Source organism: Silene latifolia, chromosome X, assembly GCF_048544455.1.
Source record: "Silene latifolia isolate original U9 population chromosome X, ASM4854445v1, whole genome shotgun sequence".
Classification (NCBI taxonomy): domain Eukaryota; kingdom Viridiplantae; phylum Streptophyta; class Magnoliopsida; order Caryophyllales; family Caryophyllaceae; genus Silene; species Silene latifolia.
The window spans coordinates 19,020,224-19,047,031 of record NC_133537.1 but is presented as its reverse complement, the minus strand read 5'-3'; the positions used below and the strand labels follow the sequence as shown (position 1 = coordinate 19,047,031).

The window sequence follows — 26,808 nt, the reverse complement described above, 5'->3', positions numbered from 1 at the left end:
CATACTTTAACGATATGTAGATCACTTTATTAAGCAACCGCAAATTCTCATTGAAGACGGACACTATCCGTCACAAGCTGAAGACGGATAGTGTCTCTATCACAAAATGCAAATGAATAATACAAGTGGGGGGAAATGGATACCCCCACTTGTCCTCCCACTTGTATTTTGTGAAAGAGCCACTATCCGTCTTCAGCTTGTGACGAATAGTAACCATCTTTAATGAGATGGACTCACGAGCAACAAGTCGGTTGCGGAAATAATCTTCCATAGTTTTGCCACTGGAAATGCTAATGGACACGTCCAACTAGTATTTGCATCTAATGGCTCAAGTGGTTAGTAATTGTACACCGAGTTCTTCCTTTGATTTCGTACCCAATTCAACCTTCTTATTCATAACCATCATTTGCTTTATGTGCTAGCTGCTTGTAGTGACCAAATTAGACTTTTCAAGTTAGGGCAAGTCTAGTTCCTATAACAAATTTTATTTGAAGACGGATATATTCCTTTTATGATAAGACGGATATTTGCATCTTAAGGAAAATTATCTGATTTTTTTGGATGGACATGGTATTCATATACATCCTTCGTGGAGTATAATTTAGAATCAAATCACAAGAGATTGTATAACATAATTAAAATTTAAAAGAGTAAATTACTGATTAATAATGGACATATACCTGTTTAACAAGAATGAGAATATAGATCCGAATTAATTGTGACCGAATCACTTTATATTTTCAAGAAGTGGGAATGAAATATTTTCAAGAACTCATATGTGTTTAACAAGGTTTGAGTCTGATTGTTTGAAAAGAGAGGTGATAATGTTTAAATTATGCGGTGAACAAATTGTAAAATAGCAATTCAATATTTGACTTAAAAACATCAAGTATTTCGTAAAATAGGAACTTTTGGTTATGGCATTTTACAAGTTACAACCACATCTCTTTTCATTATACCGCCACAAGTAAGAATTTGTATTTCTAAAATTTTGATCGAGCCAAAAAAACCAATCCAATTGTAAAGATAACTCAAAATAAAAAAATAAAAAAAACAAATAGAGACCAGAAGTATAAATACAACCATCAAAACCTCGGATTCATTTTCGCAACGTCGCCTCTTGGCTCTCGCACTTTTCCCAAATAAATACATATCCCCGTACGCCATTAAAATAAAATTTGTATAGAGAGAGAAACACACAGCTCCGTCATCACAACAATACAACAATCATGTGGCGATGCGTTACTCGAACTTTTCGCCCTCATTCTTCATCCACTTCTCCGATCTCCAGATTCTTCTCCTCTAATTCGGTAACTACTTCTTTCTTTCAAACTTTTTAATCTGTGATATTTACTGTTTTTATTTAGGTTTAAATCGCACTCGATCTTTGATTGATTGATTGATTGTATTTGTATTGAATTCGATTCGATATCATTTGATGTTATTGGATTGGGATTGGATTGTGTGTGGCAGAGTGGAGGGTATACGGTGGTGGACCACGCGTACGATGCGGTGGTTGTAGGTGCAGGAGGCGCTGGTCTTCGTGCGGCCATTGGTCTTTCGGAACACGGTTTCAACACCGCTTGTATAACTAAACTCTTTCCGACACGGTCTCACACCGTCGCCGCTCAGGTATTTTTTTCGCAATTTGATTGATTATGTTGTCTTATATCCCGTAATTTTGGTAGCCTCGATTGTTTTTGCTACTTATTGTGACTCGGAAATTGCCGCGTTTTGATTGATTGCATATCTTATTTGGTGTATTTTTTGTATCACTGATTTGTTTTTGCTTATTTCAATTTTCTTTTCTTGGTATTCTGTATTGTAGCCTGTGAAGTTTTTGCATTTTGATCCATTATGTATTTCGTTTGGCGCAATTTTGTCGCCTAGATTTACTTTTGTTTCATATAGTGTGACTCATGATTGTTTTTGCATTTGATTGGTTATGTCTTTGTATCCTGACTTGTGACTTGTCAGCATTTTGATTGATTTTGTATCTCATTTGTGGCAGTAGTGTAGCCTTGATTTTTTTCTGCTTCATGTATTGTTGCATTTTGAATGATAACTTGTGAATTTCCGCATTGTTTCATTTGAAGTGAGATGTGAAGGTTTGTTGAACCTAACTTCCGTATTGTTTCATGTTTTAAAGTTAGAAAAGAATGCTTGCTGAACCTGATTGATTGTTCATATCATAGGAGGCTAAAGGGTTATAAGGTTCCTGCCGGATTAATTAACTATTTCGGGTTCTATATGATCTCAAAATTTGTTGTTAGAAGTTGATTTTTAACATATTTTACTACTGTTGACGGAGTATTAGCCAGCCAGGGTCTTGTACAGGGTTACCGGATTCGCAATTCGTTCAATTCGCTTTCTTAATTCTAATTCGCGATTCGCTCAATTTAGCGAATTCGATTCGCTGGCGAATTACAATTCTTTAAAATTCGGTAATTCGTTGAATCCAATTCGCAAAAGGAATTCATAATTCGCTAATTCAAATCAATTCGCCTACTCAACAAAATGAATAAAATACGAAAATTATTTTAGCAAAATACTTATTTTTGATAAAATGACTTAAAACAAGTCTCCAAAGTACAAAAGTAACGGAAAACTGACCAAAATAACAAAGTTCGATAAATGAAAAAGCTAGAAATAAATAAGTAGTTGCTGACTTGCTGCCTTGATGCCCACTGAACTCTTGCTTGAATTATTAAGCATTACGGGTTATGTCCAATCTCTCCCAAGTCATGTCTTGAAGTTGAACGGATGAATCCTCCAAACTCGCATTGTCAGGTTCGACATCCCACTTCTTAAATTCTCCGGTCTTGTATTCAGCTGTAAATCGGGATAGGAGGCGGAGATTCGAGTGGATGAAGACAAGTTTCTCTGCTCGTACATTATTTAGCCTATTCCTAACAACGCTGTGAACAAACTTGTACGTACTACAATTTCTTTCAGCCGAGGAGCTACTAATCGGTTGCGATAATATTTTAATCGCAATTTGAGCCACTGAGTTTCAAACACCATATGAGGATCACCAAGTAATACCGTCCATTATTAGCGCATCTTCTTGGGCTGCCTTCATACCAAATAACCCCCTTTTCATGTGAAATTGTCCAAATTGTTCTCTTAGTTTAACCTCCTCCGAAGAATTTGTAGCAAACTTTTCAAAAGCTTTCATTACTCCGGTAACCACTTCTTTATCGGTGTTAGGAGCCTTTCTTTTAACACCTCCGGGAGCAGTGGACATAAGATACTTAGCATTGTAGAAACGAGGATTTAAGGCAAATCCTAAGCAATGAAGAGGAACATTCATCTTCTCCCATCTTTCAGTAATAAGATGTGCCATTGCATCAAAATCAGAAGAGTACCTACATAAAAACTACTTGTGAGTAATAAACATACGGCAATGAAATTTACAGCCTGTTTCTTTTTCTGAAACTTTGCAGTGTGATTTACAGATATAAGGCAATGAAAAATTGTGCTATAAAGGCTTATGAAGTATGAAGATGGCTTATGAAGTATGAAGATACCTGCTTGTAGCCATAACATCCTTTACCTCTCCAAGCATATTGTCCATTTTTTCATATATTTCACCCATGAGAGGACCTTCACCATCAGCAAACTTCAATACATGGTAAAGAGGTTCCAAAATTTTTAGAACACTTTCTACATCGTCCCAAAAGCTCTCATCTTTTATATATTCAGCAATTTCACTACCCTGTTTCCGAGAGTTTTCGTCTCCCTTTTTTAGCCAATCTTTCCATTTCTTTTGGCAAACCAAAGTTACTAAAGCTTCTCTACAATCCAAAATCCTCTTAAGCAGTATATAGTGACTAGCAAATCGTGTTTCCGCAACTTTTAGTAGCTCTAAATCTGAGTGAGACCTGAACATTGCTAAAGCATTTTGATGATTTTTAACATATTTCACAATTGCCTTTCCCTTCTTATATGTATCACTCAACCAAGGGAATGTTTTTGCAATATCTTTGAACACTAGATTCATTGTATGGACCACACATGGGGACCAAAAAATATGCTTATGCACCTTCTCAATTTCTTTACCTGCTAATACACAGTTAGCCGCATTATCAGTTATAACTTGAACAACATTTGAAGGACCTACCTCGTCAATAGCCTTTATCAAGTAATCTGAAATCACCGGGCCTGTTTTCACTACCCCTGAAAAATCGGAAGCATTCATAAACATTGCGCCCCTGCTATTCTCAGCAATGACATTAATAAGTGGCTCATTTTTAACATTAGACCAACCATCAGAGGTTATGGACACTCCTTGTGTGCTCCATGTATCTTTGATCAGAGCTAGATCTTTATCAACCTTTCTTTTCAATTCATCCAGTAGGGTCGTCCTTTCCCTTTCGTAGGACGGGGATTTGTATCCCCCGGGAGCACGCCGTATGGCGTTTACCATATCAACAAAGTGCGGACTACGAATAGCATTGAATGCAATGCCATTTGCACAAAAGAAACGCATTATTGCTTGATCAACAGCATCCCTCTCTACTAAACCGAATGCAGATTCAAGTGGGTTGGATGATTCTCTTTTAGGCTTTTTTTATAATGACCGAACTTTTTAGTGTGTTTGACACTCCAAATTTTTCTGCCTCTTCAACGGCCTTTTTTACTTTGTTTAACTCCGCTGGATTATTCTCCATCACTGGGCAACGCTTACCATCAGATTTTTTGCCACCAAAACCAAAGAAATGGGCATGAATTCTAGTATAGGTACTCTTACCCCCAGTATGACAAAACTTGCAAATCCAAGATCGGTTCGAATCTTTTGCAAGTTTATCTTCAGCTTCCTTATTAGTATACTCGATGAAAGCAAGCAGTGGCTTTACATCCGGTGTATTTGAATTTTTCTTCTTATATTTGCGTTTTTTTCTTGTACCGGGCTCGGTTGGGTTAATAGTGCCATTGTTATCTTCATCAGATGAACTCGAAGAATCCGAAATGATATTTTCAATGGCACTACTTTGGGAGGCTTGGGAAGTTTTATTGTGTTTGTTAAACATACTGAATATGGAGTATTTGATTAAGGGAGGGATAGTTGAAAAGAATATGATTTCCATTGTTGTAGAATGATGTATTTATATTGCTAAGGTTAGGCCATTAATTGGGTGTCGTTGATGGTTAAATTAATGGAGTAGGAATATGAAGTGAAGGAAGATGATGAGTCTGGTACATAATAAACGTGTATTGACTGAAACTCTAAAACTATAGATAGGATCTAGATTGTTCTGATTTTTTAATTGTTAATTTTTTTTTTTTTTTTTTTTTTTTTAAAAATTGTAAATTGAATTTACTTAAATTAAATATTATAAATATTTGTAAGGATATTTTTATTGTAAATATGTTGTACAATATTAAGCAAGTCGACATTAGCTTTAGCAATCGAATTTCCTTTTCGATAATCAACTACTCCGTACTTATTATAAATGAATCGTGATCAAGTTCCTTATAAAGGCCAGTCGGTCAATTATTGACTTACAAAGTCGACATTGGCTTTAGAGATCAAGGTATTATAATATATGAATCGTGATCAAGTTCCTTATAAAGGTTAGTTGATCAACTATAGAGTTACAGTCGACATTCGTGATCAAGTTCCTTATAAAGGTTAGTTGATCAACTATAGAGTTACAGTCGACATTCGTGATCAAGTTCCTTATAAAGGTCAATTGATCAACTATAGAGTTACAATCGACATTAGCTTTAGGGATTGAATTCCCTCTTAGGAATATACTCAGGTATTATAATATATAAATTATAATCAAGTTCCATATAAAAGTCGGTCGGTCAACCATAGACTTACAGTCGACATTAGCTTTAGGGATCGAATTCCCTCTTTGGAATATACTCAAGTGATCAAGTTCCTTACAAAGGTTAGTTGATCAGCTATAAAGTTACAGTCGACATTAGATTTAGGGATTGAATTCCCTCGTCTTAGGAATATACTCAAGTATTATAATATTTGAATCGTGATCAAGTTCCTTATAAAGGTCAATTGATCAACTATAGAATTACAGTCGACATTAGCTTTAGAGATTGAATTCCCTCTTAGGAATATACTCAGGTATTATAATATATGAATTATAATCAAGTTCCTTATAAAGGTCAGTCGGTCAACCATAGAGTTACAGTCGACATTAGCTTTAGAGATCGAATTCCCTCTTGGCAATATACTCAACTATTATAATGAATAGTGATCAAATTTCTTATAACGATAACTCGGTCACAGACTCACAACTCATAAGTGATGTGTACTCTACACTTTACAATAGTAAACATTAGGTCTAAGGAACGAATTCCTATTATCTTTTAACACGTGTATCGGCTGGACACACATTAATAGGTTAAAAAAATCTATTATTTTTTTAACGTGTGCCCGCTGGGCACACATTAATTGGTTAAAAAAGATCCTCATTATTTTTCTAACGTGTGTTGGCACACGTTAATATGTTAAAAAATCCTTAATTGTTTTTTTAATAGGTTAAAAGAATTGCCCGTTGGGCACACTTTAATAGGTTAGAAAAATCCTTATTATTTTTCTAACGTGTCCGCTGGGTATACATCATTAGGTTAAAAAAATCCTTTTAATTTTTCTAACGTGTGCCCGCTGAGCACACATCATTAGGTTAAAAAAATCATTATTATTTTTTTAACGTGTGCCCGCTGGGCACACATCAATAGGTTAAAAAGATCCTTATTATTTATCTAATGTGTGCCACATGAATAGGTTATGTTAACGGTTTTTACAACGCTCTTAAATTAATTAAGAAAAGATTTACAAAGAATTTTCTTATACTTGTTATTATTATTTAAGATTTTTCTCTTAAAAGAACTAATCGAACAATATCGAACAATATGATAGTAAAGTTACCCAAATGTTATGCTTTTCAATTGTAACATATTTTTCTTTCAAGTATTATATTTTCGTTTTACGAGGTTTTATTGTAAAATTTATAAAACCGACTAGTCTAAAACAAATTGTAATGTGAAAATCTTTGAACTTTAAATTTTAAATTTTATTGTATGAAATTTTAACACGACGTAACTAATAAATTTCTCGTAAGGATAACTCTCAATTTACATTCACATTACATTTAAATTTAAATTTTTAAATACAAATGCTCCATTGGAAACTCAAAAACCATAAAAATCACAAAAACCTAGGAACACACCTATTAGGATTTAATAATATCTAAAAAAAAAAATTAAAAAAATTAAAAAAAATTAAAATCCGCCTCTTTCTCAACAAATGTCGGTTGACTCTTCAAGTCTTCATTTTTTCATCAATGGCGATCTGCCGACTCATCTTCCTCCTTGAACCTCCATCATCACCCTTCATCAAAAATTGTCAGAAATCAAAAATTAAAGCTAAATCGACTCATCTTCCTCCTTGAACCTCCATCATCACCTTTCATCAAAAATTGTCAGAAATCAAAAATTAAAGCTAAATCGACTCATCTTCCTCCTTGAACCTCCATCATCACCCTTCATCAAAAATTGTCAGAAATCAAAAATTAAAGCTAAATGATCAGGAAGCTGAAGATTTTGGATTCTTCGAAGTGGGTATTCCCTGGTCTTGTAGATGCTCTTTGTTGCTGTATATAATGGCGCAAGAAAGTTACAATGTAAATTGCATGTTGGTGTTTGGATGATTCGTTTCAAGTATGTAATTGTTAGATAACTCATACCAGTGCTAATTTGTATAGTTGTCGGCTTGTCGGTGCTGTTGAGCCGTTAGTAGGGGAAGAATATGTTCCGTTTTCATTCCTTGGAGTTGATTCATTTTCCTTTTTGAAAGGAAATTCCATGGAGTTTAGTTATTTCCTATGTTAAACCCTTTTTAAAAGTAGCATCTCATTCTCTCATGCATGATTTTTGAGGAGCTAGGTTGGTTACATTAATAATGCTCGTACTGGTTTCTTGTTTAGCGATTGTCTCAAGCTGTCTTTATGACTTGTTGCAGGGTGGAATCAATGCTGCTTTGGGTAATATGACCGAAGATGATTGGAGGTGGCATATGTATGACACCGTGAAAGGAAGTGACTGGCTAGGTATGTGCGCTTAACATCTTCGTCTTTGATAATATTGTTATAGCTTTGTTTGTCTCATGGAAAACTATATTTAGTCCCAAAAAGCTCTTTGTACTGGATTATGTGTTCTCAATGAAACTATGAAAGTAGAGTTTAATATAGGTTTCTTTTGTTCAATTATACTTGAAAAAGGAAGAGATTAGGGAGGGGCAGAGGGAAATAGGTAGTCGCCATGTGAAATTTCATTTGGAGAATACCTTTCTTAATTTTTAGTTTATGTGAATGTAATTGTGGAAGCTCTAGTGTACGATATTAACAAGACAGTCCAATTATTTTCCTTCTTAATCTGTCCAATGTCTGTAATTATGTTTCACTCTCTAATCCTTTCTCACCGGAAGGTTTGGAGTTTTTAGGGACACCATTGTTCCTTGTCGATTACAAGTATCATTTTGTTTTCGGCCATAGCTGGACCCCTTTAATTTTCATTTGCCCATGAAATGCAAAGGATAAATGTTCTAATTCAATGCATTAGGAATTCTATCACTTATAATCTTAATAGGACACTCCTTTTTCTTGCTAAAGATTTGTTTACCTCTCAGCATTCAGCAATTCCCTTTATTATTTCCGCTCATCAGTCTTTACTTCTTTTAGATTTCAAAATTGAGTAGCAGTTGGATTCTGGAATTTATTCATTTATTTTATTTCGACATCTTTTGGCTGGTGGGATTCTGCACTTCTCATTCTTCTGACATGTGGGAAACTGTTTGTCTTATAGGTGATCAGGATGCTATACAGTACATGTGTAGAGAAGCACCAAAAGCTGTGATTGAGCTTGAAAATTATGGCTTGCCATTTTCCCGTACAGAAGATGGTAAAATATATCAGCGTGCATTTGGTGGTCAAAGCTTGAACTTTGGGAAAGGTACATGAGTCAAATATCAATGGTGTACTTTAAATTGCTTAAATTTCATATTTTGTTGCCGCTCTTGGAAAAATTCCTTATTATTTTCTTTTTGTTGTAATTTTAGGAGGCCAAGCATATCGATGTGCATGTGCAGCTGATCGAACTGGGCATGCTCTGTTGCATGCTCTGTATGGGCAAGCAATGAGACACAACACACAATTTTTCGTTGAATATTTTGCCTTGGATCTTATTATGGATGATGAAGGTAAGTTATTACCCCCTTTACCTTCTTTGAACAAGTTTATTTATGTCTCAGTTGCTTCGAATTACAACTTCGATAAGTAAAATTTGAGGAGTTCTCTTGTTGAATGACGATAATCCTTCTTTTGGTGTTGAGAATTGGAGGAGATTAGGCTTCAATGATTTTACATAAGTTGGACAAATGATTGACATTTTGGTTGTGAACCATAATACTGGCCCATTAAAATCCTTTCCCTGCCAAATGAAATCGATTTGCGACATTTGGACTGTGAACCATCCACTGTAAAATAAGATCTCGTCACATTTTAATTCTCTATTGAAGGGGTTGCCTACTTGGCTACTTGCTTATAGTCGGTTGTTCTGGCCTCGTGGGTACTTAATCGGAACCACATATCATGCAAAAAAGTGTGACTTATTATGTGTCGCTCATATTAGTAATTCTAGATCTGTTATGCAGCTAATTTACACTACAGCGTTTGCCACTCTGACTCTTAACTATCTATGAAAATAGCAATTGGTTATCAGAACCTCTAGGCAAACTTGTTTTTGTCAGTCTTGTTGCGCAGTTAAAAGAGTTCGTCGGGCACACTTATTTCCAAGGCTTAGTGAGGCACTTACTAAAATGGCTTTGGCGCACCTTAACTTCGCCTTGTAGATTAAGGCACACCTATCTTGACGCACCACTATGCAAATTCTATATTTTCTCTTCTATTTCTTTTGTTATTCCTTTTTTTTTTGAAGAAACCCAAAAGAGTTTAATTGTATAAAACTAAATCAAGCAAAGTAACATCAGAAATGTGTTGTCGTCTACCTAAGCTCCAAGGGGTAACATGAGCAAGCAAATGAGCTACCCTATTGAAGTGCCTACTAACGAAAGAAAAATTAACAACCTCGAAAAAATTACAGCTAGATAAAATATCTTCATAAATCAAATGTATATCACTACGTCCTTTTCGCCGAGTCCGCAAATCCGTCACTACCTCCAAGCAATCGCTTTCAAAGATCACCTGTTTTTACCCCGCATCAATGGCTTCCTTCACCCCTACCAACACCGCGTGGGCTTCCGCCATCTTCACATCCCACGTCCCCTCCATCTGCACTGCCACGGCTCTCTGAACCATCCCGTGTTCATCTCTGCACACGACCCCAAAACCCATACCCATCTCCTCCATGAATCCGGCGTCGACATTAACCTTTACAGCTCCTTCCCTCGGCCTCGCCCATCCCTGATTCTCTCCCTTCTTATTACCAACCTCCCCCTGTTCCTCCACCCCTCTCCACTCCCCTGTTTTCGCTTTCGACGCACTCCCTGCGCCAGAGTACAGAGTACAGCTCCCTGTCATCATCTGCTCTCATTTCCCCTAACAGTCCCCTCACTCGAGTAAAAACCCCATTCAGGTCACCCCTTTCTCCCTCAAAGATAAACTTATTCCTCCGTTCCCACAATGCCCAACATCCGACCATGAACTCTACGCAATGCTCCTCCCTCATCTCCTTTAAAGTGCTCTCCACCCACTCCCTCACCCTCTCTCCCCCACCATCCACCGACACATCCAACCCCAATCCCTCCCAAAAGCCCTTCACCCACCCACAATCCCGGAAAATATGGAGACAAGTCTCCATATTATTGTAGCAAAACGGACAGTCCATGTCATGCCCAGCTAGCCTCTTCGCAACATTCGCCTTTGTGGCTAGGCTATCGTGACACAATTGCCAGAAGAACACCTTGATACGGGGAAGAACTGGCATTTTCCATATCCTACTCCAAAGCCATTTATCACGAGCAAAGTCCGACTGTTCTATCCCGCTGCCGTCATCGACAAGCAACTTGTAGGCCGAGCGAACCGAATATTCACCATCCTTCTCATAATCCCAACACCAATCATCCACGGGTTTCGTTGCACTAATGCGAATGCTATACTCTTTCCTGTTCAAAGGGTAGAGAAAGGGAGCTCACCTTCTGTCGATCCCAGCCCAAGCCATCCTCAAGCCATCCTCTTGCAACAGTTGGGCAACTTTCATATCCGCCTCACACGTCGAGATATAACACGTCGAGATTGAGTTTTCGGGATCCAAGGATCCGACCACACCAAAGTGCTCCAACCATCCCCAATTCGTCGTCTCGCTCCTCGCATAACAACCTCCCTAGCTTCCCAAATGCTCCTCCAAGTATAGCTCGGGTTGTGTCCGAGCTCCGCATCGACAAAAGAGCGGTCCCCGAAGTATTTCCCTTTGAGTACACGAGCCATAAGACAGGTATCATTTGTCACGAGTCTCCAAGCCTGTTTTCCTAATAGCGCTTTATTGAAATTCGCAAAATCTCGAAACCCCAACCCTCCACGACACTTTGGCTTACACATTTTGCTCCACGCCACCCACGGCATTTTCCTCCTCCCATTGTCCGAACCCCACCAAAAGGTCGACACCATAGAGCGTAGTTCGTCACAAAATGTTGTCGGGATTTTGAAAACACTCATGGCATAGGTGGGCATAGCTTGAGCAACCGCTTTAATCAAAGTCTCTTTCCCCGCCTTACTAAAGAGCAAACCTCTCCACCCTTGAAGCTTCTTGCTTAATTTATCCCGGATAATATTAGTAAGGGCTTTCTTCGACAAGCCTATGACCGTAGGGAGCCCCAAGTATTTTTCCTGTACATCGACTTCCCTGACCCTAACACTCCAAGCACTCCCTCTTTGCGAAACGCCTTTGTCCCCTTGCTGAAAGATATGTTTGTCTTGTCTAAATTGATTGACTGCCCCGACGCAACCTCGTACTTACTCAAAATGTCCCTAACCACGCCAGCTTCCCGTACATTTGCCTTAACAAAAATAATGCTATCGTCCGCAAACAGCAAATGGGTCACAACCGGAGCAAGGGGTGCTATGCGAATCCCGTGAATACTTCCCCTCTTCATGGCACTACGGAGCATGCTTGACATGACTTCAGCACAAATGATAAAATGATAAACAAATAGGGTGATAACGGGTCCCCTTGTCTCAGCCCTCTAGTCGGGAAAAAAGTCTCAGATTCCGACCCATTAATTAAGACTGAATAGGAAACCGTTCTCACACACTCCATAACCCGATTTATCCACCTCCTATCCATTCCCATCACACAAAGAACCCGCTCCAAAAAATCCCATTCCACCCTATCATAAGCTTTTGACATATCCAATTTCAACGCCATATGTCCCCATGCTCCTCTCGAGTTTTTCATATAATGGAACATCTCAAAAGCTATCAAAATATTATCAGTGATAAGCCGACCCGGAGTGAAAGCGCTTTGATTATCAGAGACTATCTCACCAAGAAATTTTTTTAACCTATTAGCCAATACTTTAGATATAATTTTATAGAGCACATTACATAGGCTTATAGGTCGAAAGTCTACAAATTTGTCCGGAGCTTTTTTTTTCGGGATAAGAACAATTTGAGTAGTATTCAAACCAGTAGGAAAAGGAGCACCATTAAGCACTTGTAAAGTCATACGAACCACAGACGGACCAACAATATGCCAATATGTTTGATAAAAAAGAGCATTCATACCGTCAGGCCCGGGGCTTTGAGAGGATGCATTTGATTCAACGCTTCTACAACTTCTTCGCCTTTGTAAGGGGCCCTTAGAATATCATTCATTTCATGTGTCACCCTTCCCGAGACTCCCTCCAAAATATTTTCAAAATTAGCCGGTTCTGATGATATAAAAAGAGCCCCAAAATATTTAACAGTTGCCCCTCTAATTCCATCCCCATTTTCGAACTTTCGACCGTTCTCATCAATAATTCGGCGAATAATTTTTTTTTGCTTTCGTTGTTGAGCTTTGCGGTGGAAGAATTTCGTGTTTTGTTATTCCTTTTTCTTTGCCACATTATCCATTTCTTTTACTCCTTTACGTGTTAGTCCTATTTATTAGAAAAAGAATATTGTTGCAAACAATGTTATTTTGAAAATACAATGATTTTTCAAAAACAGGCAGTGCGCCTTGCGTCTAGAAGGTCGACTTCACCTTGCCCTTATCGCTCGTCGGAACAGGCCCTTGTCGCCTCAGTGCACTTTTTGCCTTTTAAAAATAAGTCTTGTTTAATTTTTACGAAACATGATGTCATTCTTGTGATTATTTAGGACTGGGTTGCTTTTGTGGCAGTTTTTGTCAGTCAAACCTCCTAATGCCGTTAAGGATTTTTATGACATCCATAATCCATTCAGGGAAACTTTATTTCTTTTTTTTTGTGACAACTACTTGATCCCCGTTTTAATTTCTCAAGCAAGTGGTTTTCTACTTTCTAGTCTATGGTGTACGTAAATCTCGGTATAAAACAATGTTGCTTTGTTTTGTGGAGAAGATTTCTGATTTATGATATCTATTTCAGGCGAGTGTCAAGGTGTAATTGCACTAAACATGGAAGATGGAACTTTGCATAGATTCCGTGCTAAATCAACAGTTTTGGCTACTGGGGTATTTGCTATATTCCCTGATTTTAGAAATCTTTATTTTACCGAGAGGACGTCAATGTCATGATTTTTTGTGACCTTTTTTCCCCAATATTCAATTTTCAATTTCTTGCAGGGATATGGTCGAGCATATTTCTCTGCAACTTCGGCACACACATGTACAGGAGATGGCAATGCAATGGTTGCTCGTGCTGGCCTTCCCTTACAGGTGATGGCTCTCTCTGTTTTGCTTGTATCTTATTAGATATATTCTAAAGTAATGCAAGCCAATTATAACATGGTTGATGCTTTTTTCTGTTGAATACTTCACCTGAACATCGTCGATCTATTTCAGGATCTTGAATTTGTGCAGTTCCATCCAACGGGTATCTATGGTGCTGGCTGCCTGATAACAGAAGGTTGGTTGTTCGTGCTTTGGTCTTTTTTTTTTTTTGGTTTCCAAATTGGAATCTCGTTAGTTTACTGCTAGATTGAATCAAGCTGTATTGGATGTATCCTGGAATTTGGCTTTCTAACTCTCCACAGTTGCTTACTGTTTTCTAAAAAAAGTTCTCTTTTTTTTTTTTTTTTTTGGCTCTTCGATGAATTTAATTTATTCTGAATTTAATAGATTAAAATGATGTTATCTAAAGATTTCATTTTTCCACCTAGGGTCTCGTGGTGAAGGTGGAATTCTCAGAAACAGTGAGGGTGAGCGGTTTATGGAAAGATATGCTCCAACAGCGAAGGATCTGGCATCAAGAGACGTTGTTTCTAGGTCCATGACGATGGAGATTCGTGAAGGGCGTGGTGTTGGTAAGATAAGATCTATACCATTTACTAAAACAATTGATCACTGGTAATGCATGATCTCGTTGGTCTCTTCTTGCTATTTGTAAAAATGGGAATTGAGTTTCATTTTAGAACGGTTGTTTGTGTACATATTGATGTTTCTTAGCTCGGTAACCTCTGTTGGTGGGACCTTACATATGGTAATGATGCTCTTGTTATCTCTATGGATTTATTTGTCTGACAAGGTGATTTGATGTTACTTCAAGCTATGTTTCTCTGACTCGTCTGAGAAGTGTCCTGACAACTGACAAGTATCAGTGTCAAATACGGTTATTTTCCGTGAAATTTTCATTTTTTTGGTCTAAATTTAAGTGAATTGTCGTGTCGTGTCGTGTCGACACACGACACGTGATCAAAGTGAAGTGTCAGACTAATAAAGACTTCAAGACATTTTATCATTTGTTTGGTATACTAGATATCATCTGTCATGTGTTTCTCTTCTGGTTTCATATTTTATGTTATAGACCTCATTAGCCCATTCACGGTGCCAGTATTTTTTTTTTTCAATTTGAGCGGTAATCCCTAGTACAACATTCCACTTATAAACTAAGCCTATTTATACGTCACATAGATTTTCTTATTATGTCATGTTGATCTTGTGCTTGATAGGACCATTGAAGGACCATATCTACCTCCACTTAAATCACTTGCCCCCAGAAGTACTAAAGGAAAGACTTCCTGGTATTTCCGAGACTGCTGCTATTTTTGCTGGGGTTGATGTTACAAAGGAACCGATTCCAGTCTTACCAACAGTTCATTATAATATGGGTGGGATCCCTACAAACTACCATGGAGAGGTAACAATAGCTTAAGCTTGCAGGATGTGTATTGTTTCCAGGTTCCGTAATCTAATATATGTTGGGCCCTTAGGTTGTTACCATCAAAGGTAATGACCCTGATACAGTGGTTCCTGGATTAATGGCTGCTGGAGAGGCCGCATGTGCATCAGTTCATGGTGCTAATCGGCTGGGTGCAAATTCTCTTCTTGATATTGTTGTCTTTGGTCGAGCTTGTGCTAACAGGATTGCGGAGATCAATAAACCAGGTATGTAATTGTACGAGTAAATAGCCAGCTGCTTGCCTTAGGATAGCTGACTCATTGCACCGGGTGATCAGTTATTATCATTTGTCAAAACATGCTTATATAAGTGCCTTGCAGGGGAGAAGCTCAAGCCTTTGGCTAAGGGTGCTGGAGAAAAGACTATTGGATGGTTGGACAAATTAAGAAACTCTAATGGCTCTCTACCAACTTCTCAAGTTCGTCTGAACATGCAACGGATTATGCAAAACAATGCTGCTGTTTTCCGGACACAAAGTACCTTAGAAGAAGGTCTGTTATTTCACTCGTTACTTGTGATGGGTCTGTTTGATCAGTTTGTTTTGTGTTCTACCTAAAATGTTTGATAATTCGAACATTTCATTAGTTGGTGAAACTTGAATGTAGATATATCAGTGATCAGGATTGTCTTGTTATGTTGCCAATTATGTATCCTCTTGCTAATATCTTCGCACTTCTTAAACCTAGAAAGAACATAGGATGCTATTTCTGCGCCTGTGCGGATTGCATCTCTCTCTTTTTAATCAATGTTACAAAGTCTTGAATCATTTCTTGAACTGTTAGCACTTCTTAAACATAGTATGTAGCCATTATATTACTTCTTGGTGTCTACATGAAGCTCTCTATGATGATGGTATTTGCCTTTCTATAAACAACTAGATGTGAGTTTGTGTATGAATTTGGATGTGTGATAGGCACATCATATGTATGTTGAGAGACACTCTGAGAGCTATTAAGCTTCCAGGCATTTGTGGAAGTTTAGGTGACATTTCGTTGTGATCTCTAAGGTTTATGATTCTCATTCCGTTAATTATCTGATTTTAGGCCTCTTTTTTTGAGATCAGGCCAAGCCTGAAAGATTAGGTGATATATCTAAAAGTTCAGGTAATTTTTTACACAAGTCAGGGGTGTGAGATCAAGGAAATATATATAGAGATCAAGGATTGAAAACACGTGTAACTTATTTATTTATTTATTTATTTATTCTAGTCTCTAAAAAGTAAGGACTGGCCTTTGTCCTCATTAGATATGGAGGTTTCCCTCATTGAGGCCCACTCCATTCCTTTTTGGAATCTTCTTTGCCACCTGAATGAAAGATGGATGATTAAGTAAAGAAAAGAAATAAGAGCGGAAGTTATAGTGTAATATGAAGGATTGAAAGATAATCCAAGTTTTTTTCTTCTTCAGCCGGCTTCACTTAACAGGCCTCTCGGTCATATATTTTATTCTGTTTTATTTAGCGCTGAACTTTTTGCTTGGCTTTTGAAGTTCTCTACTTCAATGCCATTTGTATGCTATTGCAATTCTCTTAGTCATTCTGATTAGCTTGTTTTTTCCTATTTATTTTCTGCAGGTTGTGAATTGATTGATAAGGCTTGGGATAGTTTCCATGATGTTCAAGTGAAAGATCGCAGTCTCATATGGTATGCTTCATTTCTTTCATATGATACTTTTGGTTTCTGAAACTTCTTTTATGTTTTGCCCTCTTATGAGTTTGCAAATTTCTTCTTCTTTTCAGGAACTCTGACTTAATAGAAACCCTAGAGTTGGAGAATTTGCTGATTAATGCTTGCATCACGATGCACTCTGCTGAGGCCAGAAAAGAGAGCAGAGGAGCTCATGCTCGGGAGGATTTCTCGGTTAGTTAGGCTGCACTCTATCCATCTACTCTATTCTAGAAGTGTTTCATATGGTTTTGTTTTTAATGATATGATTTACTTTGGTCTTGCAGACTAGAGATGACGTGAAGTGGATGAAGCACACTCTAGGGTATGTTACTCATATTTGTACCCATTGTTCTATCTTCAAGAGTTTTAATTAAAATTACAAGACGTTTGATCGGTTTAAGTTTTGTCATTCACTGCTTGAGATTGTTTATCTGTAATGGACAAGCTTTGTTACAACCTGATTCTTACCTGTTTTAAAGGCTGTTAAAAATATCTAAAGTTAATTTCTGTTAAGATCTTAGAATTCCCAACTTTGTTTAAACTAGAATTAGCATGCTAACTAAGAATCGTACTGTGACTACTGTCCATTTGGTTTCTAAATCTGTTTTGCCTCTCTAGGAAACCGGAAACATACCATCATAGTTTGCTGTGTTAAATTTGTGTAGAATGTTATTTATTTATTTTTAAAAATAGACACCATGGGGATTAACCGATTAAGGGAAGTCTTCCGGTCAAGGGATTAGGATTTAGGACTAGACGCATAGGTGGCCTACCAGGCGCTTGCTGATTTTGCATAATATTAGTCTTCTGGTAAGCGTGGTTAGTTAATTACTAGATCTGTAGCTTTGAAAGCCGGCTATTTTTTGGGGTGTAGCCATATAATAATAATGTAGAAGTTCCATCATTTTCACTGCATTGACTCAATCTCGTTAACCTCTATTCTAAAAATGCAGATACTGGGAGAACGAGAAGGTCAAGCTAGACTACCGCCCGGTTCATATGGACACTTTAGATGATGAGGTGGAAACTTTCCCTCCTAAAGCCCGTGTCTATTGATGTATTATATTCTTGAGGTCTGCCTTCTACGGCAAATAGGATGATTAGAGGGAGGGGAACAAAGAACGACCTGAAATGAAAATAAAGCCGACGAGATATATATTTGGAAAGGGTTCCATCTTTCTATGGAAGCCAACCAGCCAAGTAAAGGCGTTGTCGTTGCCTAATGAATTTTGCGAGATTCTTCCAACAATAATGTTTTTACAGAAGTAATTGTTTGGATAAACGAAACAGTGTCCAAGACACACCAATGAACTTGTATTTATGAAATTGTGATTCATAAACACAGAAAGGTAACAGCAGGTCGGATTAATAAGAAGCTACTGCTTAATTTGTTCCCTGGATTGATGTATTTCTTCTTGAACACCTTATGTTGTATTGCTACTTATGGGACTGAATCCTCTTATTAGTTAGCTCTTCCGTTTGTTTACTTGGGATTTGTTTAGTGAACTTTGCTGATATCTACACTTGCTGTTTACATTATTTTGCAATTTAGATTCTCTCCATTTCTTCTCCTCACCATTTCCTTCCATTTCCTTTTAACAGTCCGGATTATACTTTACTACGATCTAATGGTGCAAGTGATAGATGAGATAAATGTGTAATACTAATATAATATGGGATTGTGAGAGGAAATGGACAAGAAATGGAGAGAAGGAAATGGAGAGGATCTTTGCTCATTATTTTGGACCATTTCGTTAAACAGATTGATTTTTGTGGGCAGTTGGATTATTATTTACAAAGTATGCTGTAGGACGGAAATGATGTGAGAAACCGGAATAAATTTGCCCATATTTTTTACTGCTTTTTGTTTTGCTCATAGTAGGCATAAACGATACTATAAGATGTTTACATGAGTTTGTAGCTCGCACATAATACTTCCTACTTCCTAGTTTTTCTAGGTAGGCTGTTTTGTGTCACCTTTCTTCGACGAGAGCAAGTTTTCTACCATAATACTTCTTCCAAGTTCTTCTAGGTTTTTTTTTTTTTTTTTTTTTTTTTTTTTTTTTTTTGCTAGGTCAGATGGCAGACGACAGCTGCTATTAAATCAAGATAATAGAGTGTTTTGACCCAGTGTCTCTAACGAAAGGCATCTGCTGAGGCACATAAAAAAACAAACTATAATCATACAATAGATGCATTTACCATTTAGTTTTATCTACCCCTGAGTAATACTTGACCCGTCGTAAGCTTGCAACGGATATGTCCGTTACAAATGAGAATTCATGTTTACTATTTTACCCATGTTTCTTAGTTGTATAATATGTCGTCTATTCAACACTATTTTTTTAGTTGCATTATGTGTCCGTATGCTACACTACAATTTAGTATTGTCTGGAACTTTAATTATTAGTCAGCTGACTACTGACTAATTTGGTTTTCTATAATCAAAAGTTTGTTTAGTGCGAAATATTAGTCTTCATTACCATCATTACCAAATAAGAATTGTAGCAATGATTTGCTTATACAATTTAGTGATAGGATAGTGTCACCCACTACCAATGTTTTTTTTTTTTTTTTTTTTTCAGTAAGAGGATTTATACATCTGATGTACTACCTCCAATTCTATAGTTTCTGTGCATTATAATAAAGTTTTTGAGTTTTGTTTTAAAGTTTCTGAGTTTCACTATAAAGTTTCTGAGTTTATTCACTTAAACATTAAGCTCTAAAAAATTACAATAAAACTCAAAAACATTACATATGAGTTTAGTTAAATTTGAGTTTTGATGGAAAAAATATTAAAATTTAACTTATAAACTTTATTATGCTAAAAAAAAAAAAATCCACATGCTCAAAAACAAATAAAGTTTGAGGTAATAAGCTAAAAAAAAAATACATATATGCTCAAAAAACAAAAAAGTTGGAGGTAGTACATCCGATGTATGTTCCTTTTTCTCTGTTTTTTTTTCCATGTTTTCACCCAAACAATATATAGTAACAAACAGTAAAATTGATTATTTTGGTTGATGTAAAAGAAGTATTTTTTTTTTTTTTTTTTTTTTTGGTAAAATGTAATGAATTATTATATCATCATCGAGCAAACATTACATCGTCTTACAATTTTCATATGACCAGCCTGAAGAACAACACAAGCTTTAAACTATATTACACTTCACTTCTTTAGCCAATGTATAGAAGCACTATTCCTACACTCGACTGTACCACGACTCCTCACCACTTCTTTGATCATCTGTAAAACATATTCAGGTCGAGAAATTGAATGTGTCAACCTGCATGTGTTTCGAACCTAATAGGAATATTTATAATAGTTGGGCCTCAACCATCATAATAGGAATATTTATAATAGTTGGACCTCAACCATAACCTCAAGGTTTTGGTTGAGTTGGTTCATCTATCATGGTATCAGAGCCAGTGTGACCGAAGGTCACGGGTTCAAATCCTGACAACTTCAAAACTCCTCAAAAACTCGAAGTGGAAACCCGACACTGACGGGGAGCCGGTGCACAACTAACCACTCTTCAAGCCCAACAGGCATTTGAGTGAGGGAGCGTAATAGGAATATTTATAATAGTTGGGCCTCAACCATCACCTTAAGGTTTTGGTTGAGATGGTTCATCTATCAGAACCCACCAGATTGCAGCCACCATATTATGTGTATCTAGGAATTAAACTTCTTCGTGCACCACCATTCTTCAATATATGTTGTAGGTAGTTGTATCTCACACCGTTGAGATACCAAATGGATGCAACGTACACTATATGGGCAGCTGAAAAATAGATCACAACCTGCATCAATACTAATCAACACTTTACAAAGCCTGGCTTTTGTTAACAGTCTATGCCTCACTGTCAGCCACCCTATAAAGCAGTGTTTAGGGAGACTGACTTGGTTCCAAATCCACGAGTGCCATTTCACCTCTGGTTGATCACCTCTAAGCCAATGGTACCCCTTTGCAATAGAATAATTACCATCTTCTTCCTGCCACCATTGACCAGTATAGCCATCATTTAAATTGTCTTTACACCTGCAAATGCTTCTCTAAGACCAGCTAGCACCTGTGTTAGGCTCATAAGATAACCAATCGGTTTGTTTAATATAGATGCTATGTACCCATTTGACCCACAAATGGTCCTTTTTCTGCATTATCCGCCATACATACTTCCCCATGGCAGCCGTGTTCCAAAGATTAATGTCAATTATATATCCCCAATCCACCCTACTTTTTAGGGAAACAAACACTCTCCCAAGAAACCAGAGCAGGAGATTTAACATGAATATCACCCTGCCATAAAAAATTTCTACAGATGCATTCGATTTTCCTCAACAAACTGGATGGTAGAATAAATATTCTGGCCCAGTAAGAATGGAGAGTGCTGAGAACAGGCTTAATAAGAACCAGCCTACCTGCATAAGATAGCTTTCTGGCCCCCAAAGCCCTTATCCTATCCATCACTTTTTCTACCAGAGCATTACATTCCAACACAGAGAGTTTCTAGGAGCAATTGGAATTCCCAGATATTTGAAAGGTAATGAACCAATCACTAGACCTGATATTCCAGTTATCTCCTGTAACAGCCCATGCATTAACCCATTACCATATATGTTGGATTTACTTGCATTCATTTTCAGCCCTGAGGCTGCTAAAAATGTAGCAAAAGCCCTTAAATGTAGCACCATTGATCTGCTATCTCCCCTGCAGAATAGCAATAAGTCATCTGCAAAGCACAGACGAGTGAGTTTTGTGCTCCTGCAAAGAGGATGATACTTAAATCCCTCATACTCCTAAACCACAGTCAAAACCCTTGTTAAGTACTCCATACGGAAAGATGATAATATTGTGCTTGATCCATTCAACGTAATCATGTTGGTATTTGTACAAAGAGTCAGAGAAATCCTTTCCTAATTACAAGGAATGCTAATCTAATCATTCCTAAGATAGCTACTGAATTATAGGAAATACAATTATACATGTTGACTAAATATTAACAAGAAGATATTCACATATATTTTAACACTCCCCCTTAGTCGAGACGGGAGGAAGACGAATGTTGAGACTATTGCGAAAATCATCGAACAACACCGAGGGCAGTCCTTTTGTAAAGATGTCGGATAGCTGAGAGCGTGTTGGAACGTGATGCACTCGGACGTCTCCTCGAGAGACTTTTTCCCGGACAAAGTGGATATCGATTTCGATATGCTTAGTACGTTGATGTTGAACGGGATTACTAGCAAGGTAAATGGCACTAACATTATCGCAATAAACAATCGTTGCCTTTCGAAGAGGGTGATGAAGTTCAAGTAAAAGATTCCGTAGCCAACAAGATTCGGAGACCACATTAGCTACGCCGCGATATTCAGCTTCGGCACTGGAGCGAGAAATAGTGGGTTGTCGTTTTGAAGCCCAAGATACCAAATTATCGCCCAAGAAAACACAATAACCGCTTGTAGAGCGGCGAGTATCCGGACACCCGGCCTAATCCGAGTCCGTGTAGGTGGTAAGAGTCGTGGGTTTAGAAGGAGTCAGCCATAGACCATGACTCAAAGTACCTTGAATGTATCAAATTATTCTTTTCAATGCATTCATGTGAACCTCCATTGGATTGTGCATAAATAAACATATTTGTTGGACTGCATAAGATATATCGGGACGCGTGAAAGTGAGGTATTGCAACGCACCTGCCAAGCTCCGATAAAGAGTTGGGTCACGAAAAGTGGAGCTTGTGGAAGAGCTAAGCTTCGGTTTTGTGTCAACTGGAGTGGGAGATGGTTTGCAATTCGTCATACCTGCACGTTCAATAATTTCGGCCGCATATTTCTGTTGAGATAAATGAATCCCCTGAGCATTTCGAGTGACCGCAATTCCTAGAAAATAGCTTAAGGGACCAAGGTCTTTCATAGCAAATTCCGTACTAAGATGTGTTATGATGGAGACACGAAGTTGCTCGGATGAAGCCGTGAGAAGAATGTCATCAACATAAAGTAATATGTAAGCCGAGTTACCGTCTTTGTCGCGATAAATAAATAGGGAATGGTCACACTTACTATGCACAAACCCAATAGTATTCACAAACGAGGCGAAACGAGTGTACCAAGCCCGAGGTGCCTGTTTTAGCCCGTAAAGAGACTTGCGGAGGAGACAAACGTGATCCGGAAAACGCTTGTCACGGTACCCAAGTGGCTGATGCATATACACTGTCTCGTTGAGGTCACCGTGAAGGAATGCATTCTTGACGTCTAATTGACGAATAGACCACCCATTAGATAAAGTAATAGAGATTACCGAATGGATGGTTGCCGGTTTTACAACCGGACTGAAAGTTTCACCACAGTCAATTCCCGCTTGCTGCGTCTTACCATCACCTACAAGACGAGCTTTGTGTCTCTCAAACGAACCGTCAGATTTAATTTTATGTCTAAAAATCCACATAGAACGAATAACATTCACATTAGACGGACGAGGAACAAGATCCCAAGTCTTATTACTAATTAAAACATTGAACTCTTCATCCATGGCCAATTTCCAATTATGGTCTCGGAGGGCTGACACGGGATTACGTGGTATAGGGGAGATGGCAACTGTAATGTTTAAGTCAAATATTGTCTTAGGTTTATAGATGCCATGGTAGCCTCTAGTAACAGCTTTAGAGAACACGGGTTGGGAAGTATTTGGTACGGGTTCACTGCGGGAAACAAGGGACACGGGTTCAATACTCGGGGCACGGGTGACGGAGTCAATTGTGGAGGTGTTATTCGGACTGTGGAGGACGGTAGGTGAGGGACGCAAAGGAGAAGTGGTGGGAGAGGACTGAGTTGTGTTTTGGGAGGCAGGGACCTGATTAAGAAGAGGAATAATCAAAGGAGACACATCATCATCCAAAAAATTATAAGAGCTAGAGTCAGGGGTTCGGTTTTGTGCGAAAGGAAAGGTTCTTTCATCAAAACGAACATGACGACTTAAATTATCTTATTGGTGCGGAGGTCTAAACATTTATATCCTCGGTGGTTGTCAGGATACCCTAGAAAAACACAAGGCAAAGAACGAGCTTGTAGCTTGTTAATTGTGAGAGATGGTATGAGGGGATAACAAAGGCACCCAACAACATGTAGGTGTGCATACGATGGGTGTCGTTGATAAAGGGAGTATAAAGGTGTCAAAAACTGAAGTTGTTTACTTGGTAATATATTAAGCAAATATGTAGACATAGAGAGAGCATGGTGCCAAAATTGTTCAGGTAGTGAAGCATGGAGAAGCAAAGTTCGAACGATATTGTTAATGGAACGAATTTTTCGTTCGGCTTTGCCATTTTGTGGAGAAGTATATGGAAATTAAAAACGGAATTGAAAACCGTGTGAAGCACAGAGCTCCATGAATGGGCCATTATCAAATTCCCGTCCATTTTCACATTGTATATTCTTAATTTCCCGTTCAAATTGGGTTTTGATAAAAATACGGAAATTGACGAAAATTTGAAAAACTTGTGATTTCTTTGCAATAGGGAAAGTCCACACATAGTTAGTAAAATCGTCAATAAGGACTAAGTAATAACGATGACCCGAAGAACTGAGAACAGGAGAAGTCCATAAATCACAGTGAATTATATCAAATGGCATAATTGTACTCGAAAAAGATACGACAAAAGGTTGCTTAATATGTTTGCCAATAGAACAAGAATGACAAATTGCCTTTCTAGAAATAGAATTACAATTTATCAAATTTTGAGACCTAATAGAATTAAAGATAACTTCACCCGGATGTCCAAGACGGTCGTGCCACAGGGTGGAATCAAAAGCAGCAAAGGCTTGGGCGTGGACTTTATTTGTGGGTGTGATAGGATAAAGGGCCCCCTGACTCTCACATCTCATTAGCGGTGTCCCCGTCTTGTAATCCTTCACATAGAAACCAAAAGGGTCAAACTCGACAGACACAGAATTATCGGTAGTGAATTTTCTAACTGACAAGAGGTTTTTGACGAGTTGTGGTGCATGAAGAACATTACGAAGGGAGAGGGGTGGATGTGGTTTTGGTAAAGTGGCTATTCCGGTTCCATTTATGGGGATGGATTGGCCATTTCCGACAATAATAGAGTTAGAAATGCTCGAATTAGAATAAGTCGAGAGATTACCTGCACTCGATGTCATGAAGGAGGTAGCACTAGTTTCCATATACCACGGATCAGGGGGGGTCAGCCCAAGTGTGTACATAGCCTGCTCAATGTCAGTCTGAGACGGAGGAGACTCCGCCGTGTACGCCTGGGGTCGAGGGACTGAAGGTCGTGGAGCTCGCATCATCGGAGCACGCATCAACAGAGTTGTGGGGTAAGGGCACGGAGGACAGGCCCATGGAGAAGGTCCCCATGGCCAACCACCAAACCCGCCATAACCTCCTGCCGGCCACGGTGGCAGAGGATCCGCAGCAGGGAAGGTGTTCGGCGTAGCAGCAACCGCAGGAGCAGAGTCGTGCGTCCCTTGTTTTCCTTTGCCGCCCTTATGCCCACCGCCTTTCTTCTTATTCTTGGACTTCCCCTGCGACGGAGGACGACCTAGAATGGATTGAGAGTCTGAGCTCTCACCGGAATTGGCGTAATTCGTGGACTGGCCATTAGTGGCCGCTTGCTTGGCAAGACCCGCTTCCTCTAATGTCAACATAGAACGTGCCTGATGAAACGGAGGGAGCGGTTTAGCTTGCCTGATTATTGTCCCGACACCATGATAGGCCGCTGTTAGTCCCGATACCATTTGAAGCACTAAACGGGTATCGGAGACGGGGGAGCCAACGTTTTTGAGTTGATCAGCAAGACTCTTTAAACGTTGACAATAAGCGGAGGCAGACGAAAAGTCTTCCATCATAGTATGAGAAAATTCTTGCTCGAGAGTGATAGCCCTCGAGTGCTGATTATCTTGAAAAATATCGCGGATCCGATTCCAACACTCCATAGCCGTGGAGTTTTCTTCAACCACCGTTTGCAACAAGTCGTCGGAGAGTGTTGCATAGATCCATTGGAGAACCGTGGCATCTATCGTTTCCCATAGATCGTTGTCATCCTCAGAAACCGGCTTCTTGGATTTTCCTTTAGGATCAATAATGTGATCCAAGACCCAATTTGCTTTCGCATAATTGGTGAAAAGAGCCACCCAAAGACGGTATTTGTCATTATCCATACTAAGGACGACGGAGACATGGTTTTTGATATTGCTGACGGCAAAAACCGAGAGGTTAGGGGAAGGATTGATTTTTGAATTCTCAGGTATGGTCATGGTGACGTCGAAGAGAAGGATTCAAGATTGGAGAAAAAGAAAGAGAAGAAAAAAAAAGAAAGAGAAGTAGCGGAAGCAGTAGATCGTTTTGAGACCTAAGCAAATGATACCATGAAAGATGATAATATTGTGCTTGATCCATTCAACGTAATCACGTTGGTATTTGTACAAAAAGTCAGAGAAATTCTTTCCTAATTACAAGGAATGCTAATCTAATCATTCCTAAGATAGCTACTGAATTATAGGAAATACAATTATACATGTTGACTAAATATTAACAAGAAGATATTCACATATATTCTAACACATACACATAGTAAAGAGCAAAGGGGAAAGTGGATCCTTTTGTCTCAAACCCCTTTGTCCCTTGAAAAATCCAAAGACTTAACCATTAAGGGACAAAGAATAATGTGAGGTAGTGACACAATCCATAATTTTACTAATTAAACTCGAACATTATTAGTTTCAACGAGTTTGTGTCAAATTATGATAATATTGCAAGTCAAATTTTTCTAACGAAACTTA

At 38.3% G+C, this 26,808-nt stretch overlaps 1 protein-coding gene across 1 annotated transcript; it reads left to right on the top strand.

Annotated features, from left to right (window-relative positions):
- The first annotated feature begins 1,078 nt into the window (after positions 1 to 1,078).
- LOC141623086 (succinate dehydrogenase [ubiquinone] flavoprotein subunit 1, mitochondrial) lies at positions 1,079 to 18,495 on the top strand. Its single transcript, XM_074439133.1, has 16 exons — positions 1,079 to 1,310; positions 1,474 to 1,632; positions 7,991 to 8,078; positions 8,833 to 8,979; positions 9,086 to 9,226; positions 13,592 to 13,677; positions 13,789 to 13,881; positions 14,008 to 14,071; positions 14,325 to 14,468; positions 15,114 to 15,301; positions 15,375 to 15,549; positions 15,664 to 15,834; positions 16,916 to 16,985; positions 17,081 to 17,201; positions 17,294 to 17,331; positions 17,963 to 18,495. The coding sequence occupies exons 1-16, from the start codon at positions 1,230 to 1,232 to the stop codon at positions 18,063 to 18,065; spliced, it is 1,869 nt and encodes a 622-aa protein (XP_074295234.1). The 5' UTR covers positions 1,079 to 1,229; the 3' UTR covers positions 18,066 to 18,495.
- Positions 18,496 to 26,808: the final 8,313 nt, after the last annotated feature.

What these genes read in the sequence shown, in the direction of transcription:
- LOC141623086 (XM_074439133.1), top strand. Translation starts at nt 1,230, where the DNA reads ATGTGGCGATGCGTTACTCGAACTTTTCGCCCTCATTCTTCATCCACT. An exon ending in TGGCTGCCTGATAACAGAAG is followed by an intron (nt 14,072 to 14,324) that starts GTTGGTTGTTCG and finishes TTTTCCACCTAG; the next exon opens with GGTCTCGTGGTGAAGGTGGA. An exon ending in AAAGATCGCAGTCTCATATG is followed by an intron (nt 16,986 to 17,080) that starts GTATGCTTCATT and finishes TCTTCTTTTCAG; the next exon opens with GAACTCTGACTTAATAGAAA.